The following is a 19,524-nucleotide window of genomic DNA, read 5'->3' as shown; positions in this document are numbered from 1 at the left end:
TTTATTTCCTTACATTCAATATCTTGGTTGCTGAAAGCATCTGGAAAATTGGTAAGTTTGTGCAGTTGTTAAAAAAAAAGAGTGAATAAAATGGAACTATAGTAGAATAATCACTGTATTTTTTGAGTGGAAATAGCTATGGTGTGTGGAGAGAGAGATTCACCAAACTTCATTGTTGTTACCTCTGGTGAGTGGGATTGGAATGGTGGTTGAGATTCTTGGGAGAAGGTTTTCATTTAATATTAAATTTATTCATTCAGCAAATATTTATTGATCTCCTACTGCATGCCAGGGACTGATGAAAGAACATCTAAGTTGTTAGGAGTCACTCTTCCCCTTGAGGAAGTTTGAAGTGATAAAGGAGATTAAATTGTGTTAAGTTCTTAGCATTTTCCTTTATTTTTATTTTCTGTGCTTTTACTTTTTGAGTGGCGCTGAATATAAACATTTTTGATATCTCCACTAATGTTTCAGAAAATTGTGATTTTTCATTTCTGAATGTAAATGTTCTTTGAAATAAAGTAGTTTTATTTTCAGATTATAAAATTAATAAATATTTGTTATGGAGAACTCTCAGGAGATTTTGATGCTTGATATTTCTAACACCAAGAGAACTTCATTCTCTTGGTAAGTAGATGAGATTAAAAGGCTATGTTTTTTCAACCCAGTCGAAGAATGGGCAGAAGACCTAAATAGACATTTCTCCAAAGACCTACAGATGGCCAACAGGCGCATGAAAAGATGATCAACATTGCTGATTATTAGAGAAATGCAAATCAAAACTACAATGAGGTACTACCTCCTACCGTTCAGAATGGCCATCATTAAAAAGTCTACAAACAACAAATGCTGGAGAGGGTGTGGAGAAAAGGGAAGCCTCCTACACTGTTGGTGGGAAAGTAAATTGCTGCAGCCACTTGGAAAACAGTAGGGAGGTTCCTCAAAAAACTAAAAATAGAGTTGCCATATGATCCAGCAATCCCACTGCTGGGCATATATGCAGAGAAAACCATAATTTGAAAAGATACATGTACCCCAGTGTTCATTGCAGCACTATTTACAATAGCCAGGGCATGGAAGCAACCTAAGTGTCCATCAACGGAGGAATGGATAAAGAAGATGTGGCACATATATACAATGGAATATTACTCAGCCATAAAAAGAAACGAAATTGAGTTATTTTTAGTGAGGTGGATGGATCTAGAATCTGTCATGCAGAGTGCAGTAAGTCAGAAAGAGAAAAACAAATACCGTATGCTAACATATATATGGAATCTAAAAAAAAAAAAAAAGGTCATGAAGAACCTAGGGGCAAGACGGGAATAAAGACGCAGACCTACTAGAGAATGGACTTGAGGACACGGGGAGGGAGAAGGGTAAGCTGTGACAAAGTGAGAGAGTGGCATGGACATATATACACTACCAAATGTAAAATAGCTAGCTAGTGGGAAGCAGCTGCATAGCACAGGGAGATCAGCTTGGTGCTTTGTGACCACCTAGAGGGGTGGGATAGGGAGGGTGGGAGGGAGGGAGACGCAAGAGGGAAGAGATATGGGTATATAGGTATATGTATAACTGATTCACTTTGTTATAAATCAGAAACACCATTGTAAAGCAATTATACTCCAATAAAGATGTTTAAAAAAAAAAGATGTGGTACGTATATACAATGGAATATTACTCAGCAGTAAAAAAGAATGAAGTAATGCCATTTGTAGCTACATGGACGGGCCTAGAGATTGTCATACTGAGTGAAGTAAGTCAGACGGAGAAAGACAAACATCATATGATATCGCTTATATGTGGAATCGAAAAACATGGTACAAATGAACTTATTTACAGAAAAGAAATAGAGCCACAGATATAGAAAACCAATTTATGGTTACCAAGGGGGAAAGGGGACAGGGAAGCATCAACTGGGAGATTGGGATTGACATATACACACTACTATATATAAAATAGGTAACTAATTAGAACCTATTCTATAATGCAGGGAACTATATTCAATACTCTGTAATGACCTATAGAGGAATAGAATCTAAAAAAGTGGATTTATGTATAACTGATTCCCTTTGCTGTACAGCAGAAACTATCACAACATTGTAAATCAACTATACTCCAATAAAAATTAATTTAAAAGATGTACATATATACAATGGAATACTACGCAGCCATAAAAAATAAAATAATGCCATTTGTAGCAGCATGGATGGGTCTAGAGATGATTATACTTAGTGAAGTAAGTCAGAAAGAGGAAGGCAAGTATCATATGATATCACTTATATGTGGAATCTAAAATATGGCGTAAGTGAACTTATCTACAAAACAGACTCATAGACATAGAGAACAGACTTGTGGTTGCCAAGGGGGAAAGGGAGTTATATATATAACGGAATCATTTTGCTGTACAATAGAAATTAACACAGCATTGTAAATCAACTACAATAAAATACATTTAAAAAATAGGCTATGGTTTTTATCGTTTTTAAGCAAGATGTATAAGGATGTTTGTACCCCTTCCTAGAAGATATGTTGCAACAAAGAACTTTCAATGTCTATAAATTATCCTTAGTCTGTTTAGAAATTGCCCTTGCTCTTTCTATTTTCTTATTTAAGTAAAAGAACATTATGATTAGTGTTATGAGTCCAATATTTCTGCCCCGGGGAAGTGATAAAAACCAAAATTCTGAATTCCGTATTGAAAATGTAATAATACAGAGTTTTTAAAACTAAGATTGGATTATTAGCAAAATTTATTGACTTTTATGTTTAGTGATAGATACTTAATGGGCATAAATTGAAAGTTATAAATTAGACTTGATATATTAATTTTTTCCATTGATTTATAATTTGAGTTTTTTTTTTTTTACTTGATTTCTGTTGGCATTGAGAATAAACCTAAATATTTTTCTTTTCTTTATAAAAGTACAACACTCCCATTAAAACAATTTGGACATTGCAGAAATATTGAAATAAGGTAATCCCTAGATCCTATCATTCAGAGGTACCAACCTAGCAGACTGTTGCCTTCCAGCTTTATGTACTTACATCTACAAAGAAACATTTTTCTTTTTTACCAAATTGAGTTCATGCTATAGATTCAATATTATGTCCTGCTTTTTTTACCTTAAAGTATATTGTAAAAAAATTTCTTGCATCTAAGTTATTTTTGAAAATTTAGTTAAACCCATAATTTCTTGGCTCTGTAAAATTTGAAATGTTAGAAAATATGAGAAGAAAAAAAATCTGTAATCCTGCCACTGAGAGTTAGCTACTTACACATTAGTATTTCCTGCTAAACTGTTTCTTTGTTCCCACCTTCAAACAAAACTTAAATATCCATGGTAACTCTTTAATTTCTTTTGTTAAATGAATAATCATTTTGAAAAATGAACTTCTTTAAAGAAATTTATCTTTATATAATTAATATGATTAGTAAATTCATATTTTCACACTTTGTAGAACTTTTGCATTTGTAAAGGACCTCTAATTCGAATTTATTGTAACATTTTCTCTTTAAAATATATTTGTACATGCTTACATGTGTATGTGAAAGTTAAGTCCTTCAGTGCTGTTTTATGTTGGAATCTTTAGGGAGAGAGTACATGTGTGTGCATGTGTGTGTGTGCACGTGTGTGACAAATTTGAAGACACACTTTTTTATCTGGCTGGGCTTGGGTAAACTTCAACTTCTGTGAGCCTCAGTTTTCTCGTTTCTCAGATTGTAATGGTAGGACCTTTCCAAATCTGTGAAAGGACCTCTTAAATTATAAAACATACAAATGTTAATAGTTATTATTTAAGGGGCTCTAGGAAAGAAAAATAAAAGGCAAAGGCAGTCCTTGATTCCATCAAGTTATGGTTAGATTTCCTATCAGAGTAGGTGGAAATTGGGTATGGGAACCTTGCTGTAAGAAACGCAGAATATAGTTTTGCATTGAATTTCGCATCTTTCTTATTAGCAGAAGGTACAGATTATCCTAACAGATCACATGTCTAGATCTTAGGGCAAGAGAGAATGTAATTCTTTTTGTACCATTTTAATTTTGAACAAGCCATGTTTATGGTACCTAGCTCTTAGAAAAACTAAAAAGAACAAGAGAGAAATGGTATATCTGCCCACCACCACCATCTGCTATTTTTAGATTGGCTAGGAAGCCCTATTTGGCCGCCTTTGCCCATGTCATTTGGCAACTCTTGAGCCTGCATCATTTAGAGATAAAAGAAGCTTAGAAGGTGGAAAACTGAATTTCTTTGATTTTTCCAGTCATCATTGATGAAAAAATATATCACCACAAGCAATTTGAAGGACGTTGGCTGTAAGTAAAACAATAAGTGTTTTCATTTAGTGAGATGGGCTTATGCGACACAAAAGACATGATGTATTTCCACCTTTCTGCCTTAATAGGGGGTGAAGAATGTATGAACCTTCTGTCCTGGTTTGATTTTTATTTATTATCAAGAGAAATAATAGTTTAGAAAAAGATGTAAATACTGTGCATATATATACATATACATACAAATATATGCTTATATATTTTTATGGCCTTTTAGAATAAAATTCTTAGAAAAGAAAGGGAAACTATGAATGTCAAGGAAAGAAGCACAGAAACAATCTGGGAAATGACAGATTTTAAGATTAATGTACTAAGATGAATTTGAAAACTAAAGAAAGTAAATAGAGAAATCTAATTTTCCATTTACTTGGATAAAGGGACATAATATTATACCCATGGATCAGTTTTAAATGAGCATACATTTGGGCATTTTATAGGTAATAAAATTTAACCTGTTTTATCTGTGGTATCTATAAAGTGTTCTGAAACATTTCTATTGTTGGATATAGTAACTTACCAAAAGCTCTAGTAAAAGTCAGTTTATATATTGTAGGTTGTTTTTCTTTTGCCTATATTATTATTTTACTAGCTTCCTACACTAACTTTCCTTTAACTGTTAAACTTTAACTGTTAAATTATCATTTTCCTATAATTGAAGAATTTTATTAAATGAGTTACCAAATGTTAAGTGCTCAATAAATGTTTATTATTACAATTGTGTTGATATTTTTAATATGTGCACAAATTCTAATGAAATTATATCATTATACTTTCTAATTATATTAGAAAGTTTATTTAAAGCCTGTCCTATTGCAAGCCACATTAATTATTTTACATAGCTGTGCATTAAAAAGATGAAATTCACTTTCTCATAGCTGTTCCAAAGTTGATATTTTCCTCCATCTCCAAAAGAGTTTGAGAAAAACTTATACTATAATCTTAGTCTTATGTCTAGTAGTAACGGAAAATAATTTTGCCTACTAGGAAAAGTTGTGGATATATTGCTCTTTTTAAATTTGTGATTATGAAGTCAGAAATGATATATTAAGGAGAATCCATTTACAATAACTTAAATTCAAAGATAAAATTTTGTTTTTCAGGTCTAACATACTTGTAAAGAAAGTTCAGGGAACATTTATAAAGTGCTTTATTGTTTGCAAAGGACATTTACATACTCTATCATTTAATCCACACAATAACCTTGTGAGATAAATAGAAGTATTCCGTTTAATAGATGAGAAAACTGAGTCTCACAGAGGTCACAATTTGAATGTGATAAGCCAGTATTTCTACAAGAGACTGGATCACTGGAAAGGATTCTGTAGAAATGGTGCTTGCACAAAAGGGAACTTGTAAGGGATCCTAGGGTGTCCTTTCAAAACTACATTTCTGTGATTTGTATAGTTTTAGGTGGGAGGCAACATGATATAGTAGGAAACACCTGGGAAGACCTAAATTTACTATATCCTGGCCTTGAGCAAGTAATTCAGCCTCTCTGAACCTCAATTCCTCATATGTAACACAGGAACATTTTTTATTAACTTGAAGTGTTTTTTTTTAAAATATATTTTTATTAGAGTATAATTGCTTTACAATGTTGTGTTAGTTTCTGCTGTACAACAAAGTGACTCAGCTATATGTATACATATATCCCCATATCCCCTCCCTCTTGAGACTCCCTCCAACCCTCCCTATCCCACCCCTCTAGGTCTGCAGTGTTATTGAAAAGATAAAATGAGTTAATGTAGAAAAGAACTAGGCACTGAACTGCTTAATGATAGAACTATTGTTAATACATATAAATCCAAATACAGTAACCCTTCCAACATAGCACCATAGCCACATAGCCCATTAAAGCCATACTTTTGAAGGGGAGTATAGTGTTACTAATCAGCAACTGTTTTTGGTAAATGAGGAAAATGAATGGGGAATTTATTGAAGATGTTAAAGCAGAGAAGGGAATTGCATAGAATGGAACCCATGGATATATATTTGAGGTAGAAAGTAAAATCTCAATGAAAGCAATACAGATGGAAGAAAGAACACTGCAGGACAAGGAAGAGCCTGCGACCTAGCTCAGTGGAAGCAAAAAGCATGAGAATCACTTGGCTAATCCTGGGCAAACTATTTCTGGACCGACCATGTATCAGAGAAGCCTCCAGGAACCTCTGTCATTCAGGGAAATGGAAAGTTTCAGCAGTGGAGTGGAATTGCTGATGTTGGACTTGGGCTTTACAATCTGATAGACCTAGGTTAAAATTTTGGCTATGCTACTTGCTAGCTGTTTGATCTTGGACAAGTTATTTGATATCCCATGTCTCTTCTGTAAAAGGGGGATGATAAATCCTACCTCGTGGAGTTGTTTCAAAGATTAAATAAGATATATGTGTAAAGTGCTTTCTTGTTTTTTGTTTATTGCTTCCTTTGCCAACAAAAATATAAAATCTATATGGACAGGACCTTTGTTTTGTCCCTGTATCTGTTGTATACATGTAATAGTAGATCCTTAAACATTTGTTGAATGACCAAACAAACTTGTCAAAGTGTGTTTGTGTGTGTGTGTGTGTGTGTGTGTGTGTGCATGCGCATGTGTATAATACAGTAAGCCCATTTGAATGATGTGAGGAAAATACTCCCAAGCGGCAGTGGCTTTATAAGATTTTTATCATTATCTATCCTTGTCTAAATTTCTATTACATTTATTGTACAATCACTCAGGTAATATTTAATCACATACTATTTTGTGTCCTAATCAATTTTATGTTTAATTTTTTTAGTTAGATGGTTAAGCTCATGGAGAGTAGAGAGTGGTATTTATCCATCATCATCCAGTCTGAAGCTATGCTCCTAGATCTCCAGGTTGGAATAATATGTTGTGAATTATTGGGCCACATAACCAGGAATTTATACTTGATAATGGTAATTGGTCATGGTAGGATTTTGGCCGAAGATGAAAATATGTTTTCTTCTGTTGTCTTCGATGAATATTTGTCAGATGAAAGGCTGAAAGACATGATGTCACTGGACAAGAAAAGGACAGAAAGATCTGTATGAGAGTATTTATGTTCTAATCCCAGAACAGAGTGTATGTGTTGGTGGGTATTTTGAGGTTTCTTTGACAAACATTTCTCTTGCTTCTGGGCCTTTGCACATATCTTTGCCTGGAAAATTTCCCTTACTCCTTCTCCTTCATCTGCTAATTCCTACTTATCAGTTTTCTGCTCAAAGTCACTTTCTCCAAGAAGCTTCTATAGTACTGACCTAAGTCTGAGCAAAGTGTCTCTCATCTGGGTTCCCATAGCACTCTATACTTTCCCTACTATAATACATATAAAATTATATTGTAATTTTCTGTTTGAGTTCCCAACTAGACAATAACTCCATGAAGATAGGAATTGTATATGTCTTACCATTACACCATAGTGCAGTGCCTATTACTCAATAAACATTTGTTGAATAAATGAATGAAAAGTGACTAAAGGAAAGGAAAAAAAATCTTCAAAATAAGAGCTGTCATTTATTGGATATCTGTTAAGTGTCTGGGCCTTTATAAAAGTTAATATTTAATCCTTGCAACAATCCAGATGGAGCAATTGAGTTCAGGGAACTTAACTTGGTCAAAGTGATACTGCTGAGTTTTGAACCAGGGTCTCCCTAGACCAAAGCCTCTGTCCTTTCCACTTTAATACTGCTTCTCTCATGCCTTACATTTGTGCAAGTTGTTACAGGGTACAAAAGTTTTTACCTCTTATGACACCTTTGTAAATCTAGATGTTATCTTCCTTTTTATATCCAGTAAGTGGCAAAGCCATGATTTTCCAATTAGATAGTCTAGATCCAGGTTCTTTCCCTTTCCATAATAACACAGCTGTCCATTCTGGGGGGATTCAGTGGTGTAAGGTCTTTACAAAAATGGTGTGATAATAAAAGTTTAAAAGATAAGATGTTTTTGATTCAAAAATAATAGAAACAATTCCAGGCAGATGTATTTCAGCAGGGCTGGAATAAATGCTGTATTTTCTTTGTCATTTTTTTCCAAGAGGGGGAAAAAATGAATACAGTTGGGAATGATTGCTATTAATACTATCAAATGCTTTCTTCTCTTTGATATCTGATTGTTTCCTGGCCTCATATTGCTATGAGCTCAAAATTCATAGGATTTCTACAGAAGAAAGTATAGTTGGTAGGACAAAATTGTGCTGTTGGGTGAATTCAATGCAGCTCCTTCCTACCATTAGCCCTCCTTCTTGTGGCAGTTTGTTTTTCAGTTACTTTGCTTATCCCACACCCCTCAAATTGTGGTTCCTGGTAGGAGCAAGCTTATTTGGGTTTGCCACAGAGGTCATTGACTTTGGCCACCCTTGGCCTATGACTTTATTTTGCTCTTTACCCTCACACCAAAAATTACTTCTGTTGAGAAGTAAGGGGAGTGGGAATAGGATAGTAGGGAGTGTTGTATTTTTGACTGAAACAAGAAGAGGCTCAGAACTAAGGAAAGTAAATCTCCACAACACCTTCCTGAAAGTAGATAAGTCTCCCACACGTGCAGACAAAAGAAAATGTAGTGTGAAAAGGAATTCAGATTTTTCTTAGTCTTACTAGAGTTCTTGCAGCTGCTTTGACACATATAGGTCACTGGACTGTAGGGCAATGCAAGTACAAAATTTCAAAAAAGTATTTTTTTAAATTTTAAGAAGTATTTTTAAAAGCACTAAAAGATTATAGTTTTATAAAACCACAATTAACCAAAATTTTGTTATAATCTTTTAATAAAATGTTAGAGTTAAATGAAAGACTTAAAAGCCAATCGCAAATTTGAAAATAAATTGTTCTAAAGCAAATATAATCCCAACATATATCTTGATTATTGGCTGCTTTGTTCTGCCCTGTACTTGTCTGTAAATGTTTGATGAAGCCACAGTTCATTATTTACTTTTCTTTGATCTCTACACCAGCTAAATATGGTTGTGTTTCTGCTTTCCTTGTGACTTTGCATTTGTACTATCTGGCATTGGAATTTTGCTGAACAGGTGAGTTTGACCCTTCATGGGGGAGAAAGAGAGGAATGTGGGTAACTCAGGCCCACGTAGGTTGTGGCTGAATAGAAGGAAATCCCAGGTTAGTTTTTTAAAACTGAGGTGTAATTTATATACAGTGATCTGTAAGTTTTAAGCAAACATTTAAAAGTATGTTTACATGCATCTAACTGCCTCCCATCAATATACAGAACATTTTCAGTACCACAGAAGTCTCTTAGATGTGCCCCCCACTGACATTACCAACATTTGAATTCCTTTTCTCACTACATTTTCTTTTTTAAATAAATTTATTTATTTATTTTTGGCTTCGTTGGGTCTTCGTTGCTGCACAAGGACTTTCTCTAGTGTGGCGAGCGGGGGCAACTCTTCGTTGCAGTGCGCAGGCTTCTCATTGCAGTGGCTTCTCTTGCTGCCAAGCACAGGCTCTAGGGCGCGCGGGCTTCAGTAGTTGTGTCTCGCGGGCTCTAGAGCGCAGGTTCAGTAGTAGTGGCACATGGGCTTAGTTGCTCCGTGGCATGTGGGAATCTTCCCAGACCAGGGCTTGAACCCATGTCCCCTGTATTGGCAGGTGGATTCTTAACCACTGAGCAACCAGGGAAGTCCCACGCTACATTTTCTTTACATTATTAGGATAACCACTATTCTCATTTCCATCACCATAAATTAGTTATGTCAGGAGAGCCATCTTTCACAGTGTTTTTCACAGAAGACATCATGAATGGGAATGATTGATACAAAGTTTGGGAATTGAGAGTAAGTTCAAATTCCTTGGGATAACATATATGACAGTATCCATCATTTCCTAAAGACAGAAATTCCCAACTGGTTCTATTCAGTTCCATACTGGTCAGTGGGCAGAGTTTTCCCTTAGGTATCCACCTCCACATAGGATGTCCAGATTCCCCACACTAAGTCCCACTCACTCTTCAAGGGACATCTTAAGAGTGTCCAGGTTGGTTAGATGGTTAATGTTCAGAGGCAAAGTGTCAGTGTGGGGTACACATTAAGAATAACTCATCATGGAGTCCTTTTCTGTATGTTTCTGGGCCTAAAAATTTCCCACTCCCACTTTGAAAGGGCCTCCAGTCCTGGACCCCATCCAGGTCTGTTCTCCATCTCTCTTGTCTCTATCTTAGCTTCAGGCATATTAACTCTTTGGGGACAAAAAAGCTAAGCTAGAAGCATACATCCATACTTTTTCTGTCTCAAACTTAATCCATTGGGTTTTTGGGTCTCTGTTTCTGCTCCTGGGCTAAGGGAAGATAATAGTGATCTTGGAGATCATTTCATATCAGTACATACAGATTTGCCTTACTCTTAGAAGGTCGCATATGATTCCATTACATAGATGTATCCCATTTGGTTCAATATTTTGATATTTTAAATAACGCATAAATATCTTTGTATATGTCTTTTCTCTCATTTATCAATAAATACTTGGGACAAATTCCTAGAAGAAATTTCTGAGTCAAAGATGTATACACTTAAGATTTAATTTTAATAATGCCAAATTGCTCTCAATAGAGCCGGTACCAATTTATATACTTCTACCAGCAATGTGTGGGTATTCCTTTTTATACTTGTTGAAATTTTTTAAAAAAATTTTTGCTTACAGCGTTTGTGCTATGTGGAAATTTAAAATTTTTATGTACTTGAATTGATCAGTTTTTAATGATTTCCTGGTTTTGTGTTATAATTAGTAAGGCCGTCCCTACTCTGAGTCTATACTTTATGGTTTTTTTAATGTTTAAAACTTTTATGTACCAAACATTTATTTTGGTATAAATGATATGACAAAAATTTTTATATAGCTAAGCTACTTGTTCCAGAACTGTTTACTTAATAATCCATCTCCCATTAATGATGTGCAATGCCACCTTTATATTAAATTCCCTAATATATTTATGTCTATTTCTAGACCTTCTATTCTGTTTCATTCATCTGTCTGTCAGTCATTCAGTGGCACTGCACTATTTTAATTGGTGAAGTTTCAAAATAAAAATAATTTTAGTAGGCTTGTTCCCCTCTTATTATTAATTTTATATTTTTAGAGTTTCAGCCTTTTGGCATTTTTTCTTTTCCATATGCACTTTAAATATACCTTACTGTTTTTCTGACAAAAATTCTGATGGTATTTTTTTTTTTAAAGAAGATGTCGCGGGTAGGAGTTTATTAATTAATTAATTTATTTTTGCTGTGTTGCGTCTTCGTTCCTGTGCGAGGGTTTTCTCTAGTTGTGGCAAGCGGGGGCCACTCTTCATCGCGGCGCGCGGGCCTCTCACTATGGCGGCCTCTCTTGTTGCGGATCACAGGCTCCAGACGCGCAGGCTCAGTAGTTGTGGCTCACGGGACCAGTTGCTCCGCGCCTTGTGGGATCCTCCCAGACCAAGGCTCGAACCCGTGTCCCCTGCATTAGCAGGCAGATTCTCAACCACTGCGCCACCAGGGAAGCCCCTGATGGTATTTTTATTGGGATCATATTAAACTATAGATTTAAATTAGGGAGAATTGCTATCTTCATGATGTTGAGTCTTCCTAATCATGAACTTGGTATTCATTTTCATGTATTAAAGGTTATTTTTTGCATTCCTTAGTAGTATTTCAAAATTTTCTTCAAAGTTCTTGCACATTTCTCGTCAAGTTTATTCCTAAATATTTTGCCATGTTCTGTTGTTATTGTAAATGAGATTTTATCTTCCTTTATATTTTTATTTTTATTTATTTATTTATTTTGGTGGTACACGGGCCTCTCACTGTTGTGGCCTCTCCCGCTGCGGAGCACAGGTTCCAGACGCGCAGGCCCAGCGGCCATGGCTCACGGGCCTAGCCGCTCTGCGGCATGCGGTATCCTCCCGGACCGGGGCACGAACCCGCGTGCCCTGCATCGTCAGGCAGACTCTCAACCACTGCGCCACCAGGGAAGCCCATTTGTATTTTTAAACTGATTGTTGTTGCTATTAATACATATGAAGGCAATTAATACTTACATATTAATTTTGTAACCATTCACATTGCTGATTTCTCTTTTAATTTTAATTGATTTTTGTTCCTTCTTTAAGCTGAAAGCAATTGTTAGATGGTCTACAAATTATAATGTTTACCTATTCCTTTTCTATTTTTATAACTAATTTCGTCGTTGACCAATTGCATTGGCCACTGTTTTCCTCCAGAACAATATTAGATAATAATGATGAGAATGGTCACCTTTGAGCTAACATAGTTAAATTTGTGTAAAGTGATCAAAAAGGCTATAAAATATGTTTCCTTAAAACCACCACAGAGGACACGTTTTCAGAAAGGAAATGACTTTTAGAAAGTCAAAATGCTTCCTGAAAGGGTATCTTGTATGTTCAAATCTTCCATGTATTTGTTCAGATGAATCTTCTCAGTGATACCTTCCCTGACCACCTATTTCATTTTTTAAACTTTTTATTTTATATTTGAGTATAGTTGATTAACAATTTTGTGACAGTTTCAGGTATAAATCAAAGTGGTTCAGTTATACATATATATGTATCTATTCTTTTTCAAATTCTTTTCCCATTTATGTTGTTACATAATATTGAGCGGAGTTCCCTGCGCTATACAGTAGGTCCTTGTTGGTTATCTATTGTATTTTATAAATTTATTTATTTATTTATTTTTGGCTATGTTGGGTCTTCGTTTCTGTGCGCAGGCTTTCTCTAGTTGCGGCGAGCGGGGGCTACTCTTCATCGCGGTGCGCGGGCTTCTCATTGTCGTGGCCTCTCTTGTTGTGGAGCACAGGCTCTAGATGCGCAGGCTCAGTAGTTGTGGCTCACGGGCTTAGTTGCTCCGCGGCATGTGGGATCTTCCCAGAGCAGGGCTCGAACCCGTGTCCCCTGCATTGGCAGGCAGGTTCTTAACCACTGTGCCACCAGGGAAGCCCAAATATGGCGGTGTGTCCATGTCTATCCCAAACTCCCTAACTATCCCTTCCCCCCACCCTTCCCCCCGCCCAACCATAAATTCCTTCTCTGAGTCTGTTTCTGTTTTGTAAATAAGTTCATTTGTATCATTTCTTTTTAGATTCTGCATATAAATGATACTTCTCTTTCTCTGTCTGACTTACTTCACTCAGTATGACCGACCACCTGTTTTAAATTGCACCTGCCCCCTGCCCCAATCCTTCCTATCCTCTTTCCCTGTCTCATTTTCTTCTATGGTATTATCACAGTCCCCCAAGCTAGTGCATGTTTCCTTCCACTGGAAACAATAGCAGGGATTTATTAATCTTTGTTTGTTTGCTTTGTTTTATATCTTTAGGACCTAGAACAATACCTGGCACATAATAATGCCTAATAAACACTTGATGGATGACACTTCCTACGAAAATTCAGGAAAGGTGCTAAAGAGATTTGCTTGTCTCCAGTTAGATGTCAGTATAGAGTAGGAATTAATTACCTGAAGAACTAGGTGAGATTTAAAATTTTGTTGTGACATCATCGCAATTTGAATTTCTGTTACATTTCTTTTTCTGCATAGTGATGAACAATAAATGAGAGTCTTCAAATCCCAGTGGGTGTGGGAAGATAAGGACCAGGTGATGGTAGCTGTAAAGAGAAGAATAGGCTGAAACTTGAGGAAGCAGGAATTCCCATAGAGCTCCCTGACTGGCATCCGTTTTGAAGAACAAAATAGTTTTCTTTTGCAGCAATAACCACAAAAATATTTCACTAGAAAGAGAATTCACCAGGAGGACTTGAACTTCACAGTACAATCTTAATATTGCTCAAAACAGATGTTGTTTTTTTGAACCTAATTTACCATTAAAATTAAACACAGAAAAGTTCTTTCCCTAAAGCAGGGAGAGACTTCACCTCTAAAGGAGACAATTTAGGCCCAAAATGTAGCTATGATTACTAAGAAAAAGAAAGGAAGGGAGGGAGGAGTGAAGGGTGGAAGGAAGGAAGAAGGAAGGGAGAGAAAGAAAGCTTATGAAGGTTAAACAAATTAGGCTGGTGATATTTTGTGCAAGTTCTGTTGGAAAATTACTCTAGTAGCCTCAGTGTGGGAAAATGAGTTGCTCAGCAGTGACTGCTAAAAATACAGCAACTAGAAAGACGAGATTACTGCATGCTGACACATTTGCCTGGCTAGTGCTTGGTAATTTGTTCTGAGGTCTAGCTTTGTTAGAGTGTCGATGCCTCTCCTTGGAGTTTGCTCACCGCAGGATGGTGATTAACCTGAACCTGGAGGACATGTAACAAGGCTTAGTTCAGAAGCAGAAATTGGGGATCTTCAGCTCAGAAGTGCTCTTCACACTTGTGCTATTATTGGCACCATGATTAGGCTGAATTTAGACTAGCATTCCTGTCTCACCTGATGGGAAAATAGGAGGTTACTGCATTTAGGATGGAAGGAAGTCACGAATGTCAGCCTGCTATTAACAGTGTTTTCAGATAAAAATTGCAAGAGCCACATATTATGATCTTAAGTGGATTTCCAATCAGTCTCTTGTTCACCAGGACTAGTCTCTTCCCTCCTTGGTATTGTGATTCCTGTTAATGTATTCCTTTCCTTCCTTCTACTCCATCCCAGGTAGAAATGAAGGACTGACTTCTTCAGTAGGATAAGGGAAATCTAATCCCTTCTTTTGTCTCTCATTTCAATCAGAGGCAAGACAAAAGACCTTACTATTCTCTATAAGGTACTTCATGATCTCAACTTCTTACTGCTTTCTTCCTTGCTGGCTTCACAGCAGACTGGACTCTGCCGTTCCTTGAATATACAAAGCACACTTGTCCCAGGGACTTTGTCCTGATGGTTGCCCTGCCTGGGATGCTATCCCCCGAGATCTTTTCATGGCTCACTCCAGCACTTCCTTCAGGTCTCTACTCAAATGTCATCTTATTAATCAGGTCTTAGCTGACTACCCAGACTACCTGCCTCTGTCTCCCACTGTTCCCTTTACCATGCTTTGTGTTTGTTTACTGTTTTTATCACCACCTGACAAATTATGTATTTGTCTATAGTCTGTCTTCCTACACTAGAATGTAAACTCCACCAGAGCAGGGACTTGTGTTGTTTACTACTGTGTTCTCAGTGCCTAGAATGGTATCTGGAAAATGAAGCAGATGCTAGATAAACATTGGTTGAATGAATAAAAGAATTTTCTTTAATCCTTGGCACTTTAAGGTACAGGTTTGTTTTTGTTTTCTGTAATGTACTTGATTCTTCTGTAGCATATGGGAATGTATTTGTCACTTAGCATCAGAAGTCATTTATTTTTTGAAATGTTTTATAAATATGAACTTTAAAAAATCAAATATAATAGGATATGTGTGAAGGCTCTGTAGGAAGTTGGTTAGTGAAAAATGATCCTGGAGTTCTTAGAGTATATACTTTTAATTTTGGTTTCTATCTTTTTCTACCCAGCACACTCTATGTTAGGTAGACAAAGATAGACCAAAATAAGATGTTTACTCAACTCTTCATTATCCATGCTAATGAATAAGCTACTTGCTATTCTTGCTATTTTGTTTGTATTTGTTTTTATACTTTTCCCCAGTTAAAGAGGATCAATATTTTGTTTGACAAAGTTTGGTTATACACTATATAGGGGGAAAAGTAAATAAGAAATAATGAACATTGTAGCAGATGGTTTTGTTATGTATTCTGCTTAATGATGCCTAAGAATTTGAAAGCAAGATTTGATATGGACCGTACTTCTCTTGTTTTTTCTCCTATTGCACTCAGTTTCTTCCAATAAAAATAGATAATTAAGACTTTTTTCTGTACATTAAAAGACAAAAGAATTACTATCTTGCAAATATACTGAATGATTATACATTATTTAGAAAAATCAGTACAAACGTATTTATGTTAATCAAGTGTGAGTTGCAGGAAAATGCATGTTTAGATAGGATGGGCCTCTTTTCAGCTCATTACTTGGAAAAGCCTTCATAAGAAAAGACGAGATTCTAGAAACTATAAGAAAAAAGGATGTATTCTATGGAGAAAAGATAGCATGAGAAAAGATTTGGATATAGGAGTACTGTGGTCCCATGAAGGGGTTCTAGAAGTTAACACATTTTGGGCCCTCAAAGTGCATCAAATCATTGTTGAATGTACAATTGGCATTCATTAATTCATTAATTCACTTACTTTCATCTACTTATCACATACTAGTTGAATGTCCACTATGTTCCAGATAGTTTTCAACTGAACTATAGTTAATTTACATTATGTTAGTTTCAGGTGTACAACACAGTAATTCCCTGGTTGAGGAAGAGCATCTTGGAATCTAACTTTTTCTAATAAAGACTTTCAACTTATCTTTGTTTCAGCCACACTGAAGGACAAATTCAAGATTATTGGGGCATAAAGCTATACAATTTAGGGCCTCCTCTTTACGAAAAAGAATACAAAAGTAGTTACTGGGCTTTGGTAGAGCCTGTACAAGAGAGTAAACCTTGATTGACTTCCCTTCTCACTTTTACTTTCATAGGTACTAGTGCCTTCAGTTTCAGAGCCATTCCAGTGTTCTGGGTGGTGAATTGAATGGTTTCTGTGCAGCTGCTTAAATCTCTGCTCAGCTAAGTCAGTTTGACTTGTCCATCTACTTTCTACTTTCTGTTATTTTGTTAACGTCTCCTCACCTTTTATTATTTTTCTGGTTGTTTTCATTTTTCTGGTAAGTTTTTAGGAGGGAGTAGAGAAAAATGAGATTGTTTAATCTGTCAAGTTTAACCAGAACTTCCATAAACTCATCTTAGAGTTGGAAGAAATCTCAGAAATCATCTAGTTCGGGGTTCCTTAACCTGAATTTTAAGATCTGTGAAACTTATCCTCCGAAAATTATGTGCAAAATTTTGTATAGAAGTGTTTGTGTTTGTTTTTCTGGGGGGAAGATCTGTAGCTCTCAGATTCTCAAAAGTTAACGTCCCTTGATATTCACAGTTGAGGAAATTGTGATTAAGAGAGATAGTTGTCAGACATCTCCTTGATTCCATGTGTCTGACAATAGAAGAGCCTTGATCCTTGGTTAGAGAGGTCACCGAAAGAAAGAATTTTTCAAGCTATGAGCTTTCTGACTCTGATTTTCCTCAGCACACTCCAGTCCTCTCTCGGGTGTGTAAATGTGGACATGTGCAGAATCTTTGCTCTTGCTTAGTTGAAGCCCTTCTCTCTTGTTTAATGATAGTTTTGTCTTCCATTGTGAGGAAGTCATTTTACTTGAGAGAATGATGTACATGGTCATAAATAAAGTCACCTTAACTGTGTTTATCCCAGGTTTGATCATTCTGGGAGGTCTGTGTCTCAGGCTTCCTTAAATTTGCAAGGTCTCTAGGAGTCTATCTACAAAGTGGTCTGAGCAGCCTGCTCGGCAATAAATCATCCTAAAAGAATAAGGGCTGGCGGCAGCCTAGGGTTGGTGGGGGTGGGATAATTTGGGGGCACGTTGAGGATTCTTCATTAAGCTCATACTCTGTCCAGTTCCCACGGATCCCTGTCTGAGTGCTAGGGAGGGCCTGAGAGTAAAATGTCAAAGAGATTTTTTCATGAAAATCTTGGGAACATTGGAGGAACAAAGCATTGCTGTTTTGGGATCCATATAATAATTTAAGAACGGAGTCATGAAGAGCTATTCTCTACTTTGGTGGAATTGTGACATAATGTTTGTTCTTTGTCAGCTTTAGGGTGCTTCTATGGCAGAGGTAAAACTCTCAGAGGCCTTGCCGTCATCTCAGGGAGCCAGTATTGCAGGAAAGTGGTGTCAGTTGTTCGTTGCTGAGAGAATTCTGATATTGCTCTCGAGACACCTCCTGGGGAGAGGAGGGGGCTTTGGGGTCTTATAATTGCTATGCATTCCTATTCCAAACCTATTATTTGGTCAAGACAGGGGAAACATGTGCGCATATGCAATGTGTTAAAACACCTATGGCTGTAGAAGTGGTATGTCCTTTTGTGCTTTGAATTTCAGGCATGCTATTTCTTCAAAGATTCTGTAGCCAGAATGATCTCCAGGTATCATCAAATCCTCAAGTCCCATTATGATAAGATTTGAATTTCACCAAAAGGAATTGCTGTGATTTGATGATGGACCATTTTCCACAGAGACCGGGATGCCAGCAAGCCATCGTATGTCACTAACTGGAGGTAGACTCCTCTGTGGGTACTAAGTCTGTATTGGAAGCAGTAAGAAGGTGTGAAGTGTAAGGGCTATGGGCTGTGTCCCCCACAGCTGAGCAATGCTGACAGTCTTCTCTGGGAGAATTAATATATTGATCTGCCCTCTGGAGGGCAGTGACCTCCCTAGAGGGAAAAGTCTGGCTAATCCCTTAGTTTCTCTGACAGCAGGTCCGGAAGGATCCTGTTGCCAGGAATTGAAGGTAGTTGTTACCTTGACAGCAGGAGTTCAGCATGCGTGCGCCTCTTCTGGTCCCCATGTGATCCTTTGCTGTGACGCTTATGCGTTTATACCTGTGCAAGACTCAGGAAGGTAGAGACAGCTCACATGTGTCCCGTCTGCCCTCTTAAGGAGGCTGGCTGGGCCCACTAGGGTCAGTGTGCACTCTCCCTTTGCCGCCTTCTCAGACAGCAACTGATGGAACCGCTTAAGCCAGAGGGGGATCTCTCAGGGAAGCCAGCATGATTCTTGACATGGGCAAAGTGCTGGGTGAGTAAGGGTACCTGCACTTTCAACAAACCAATTGGGTAAAATGCTTCTCCACGTAGGACACATTTAAGAGGATGACTAGCTTCCCTTTCCACCCATGTTTCTGGACAATGCTCAACACTGCATCAGAATTATCTCTGGTGTTTCTACTTCTCCTGCCTTTCTCACTTCCATAATTTTTCCTTTCTTTGTATATTTAAATGCTTTGTAAATTGAGGATGGCTTGTGTTACGGGCTTTTAAATGTTTGGGGGTGAGTTGGGGGGCTTTTTATCTTTGGAGCCAGCTCTGTGGTCACTGTTATGGCTCAGCCCCTCCTCATTTCACCTGGATTTCTGTCTTCTGTCATCCCTGCTGCAGGGGTGCTGTCACCTCTCCCCTTATACCATCAGGCTTCAGGCTAAAATTCTAGCTATTACACCAAGTTTCATTTAAAACAGGCTCAAGTATTACATGTTTCTCATTGCTTACAATTGAAGAGATTCTCAACATACTGTAAGTGGATATAT

At 36.9% G+C, this 19,524-nt stretch overlaps 1 protein-coding gene across 5 annotated transcripts in view; it reads left to right on the top strand.

Annotated features, from left to right (window-relative positions):
- The window catches only part of DCK (deoxycytidine kinase), a 120,496-nt gene that overhangs the window by 35,848 nt on the left and 65,124 nt on the right, over positions 1 to 19,524 (top strand). The window contains exon 7 of one of the 5 annotated variants that reach the window (XM_060148050.1): positions 669 to 1,326. The exons of the other annotated variants lie outside the window; for them this stretch is intronic. Within the exon in view, the coding sequence (XP_060004033.1) occupies positions 669 to 692 (24 nt within the window). The 3' untranslated portion in view covers positions 693 to 1,326. Of the gene's footprint in view, positions 1 to 668; positions 1,327 to 19,524 lie in introns of those variants that run through there. 5 annotated transcript variants of the gene reach the window in all.

This window comes from Lagenorhynchus albirostris, chromosome 4 (assembly GCF_949774975.1).
Source record: "Lagenorhynchus albirostris chromosome 4, mLagAlb1.1, whole genome shotgun sequence".
Lineage (NCBI taxonomy): Eukaryota > Metazoa > Chordata > Mammalia > Artiodactyla > Delphinidae > Lagenorhynchus > Lagenorhynchus albirostris.
The sequence above is the reverse complement of the archived record's forward strand: the minus strand, read 5'-3'. Positions and strand labels throughout refer to the sequence as shown.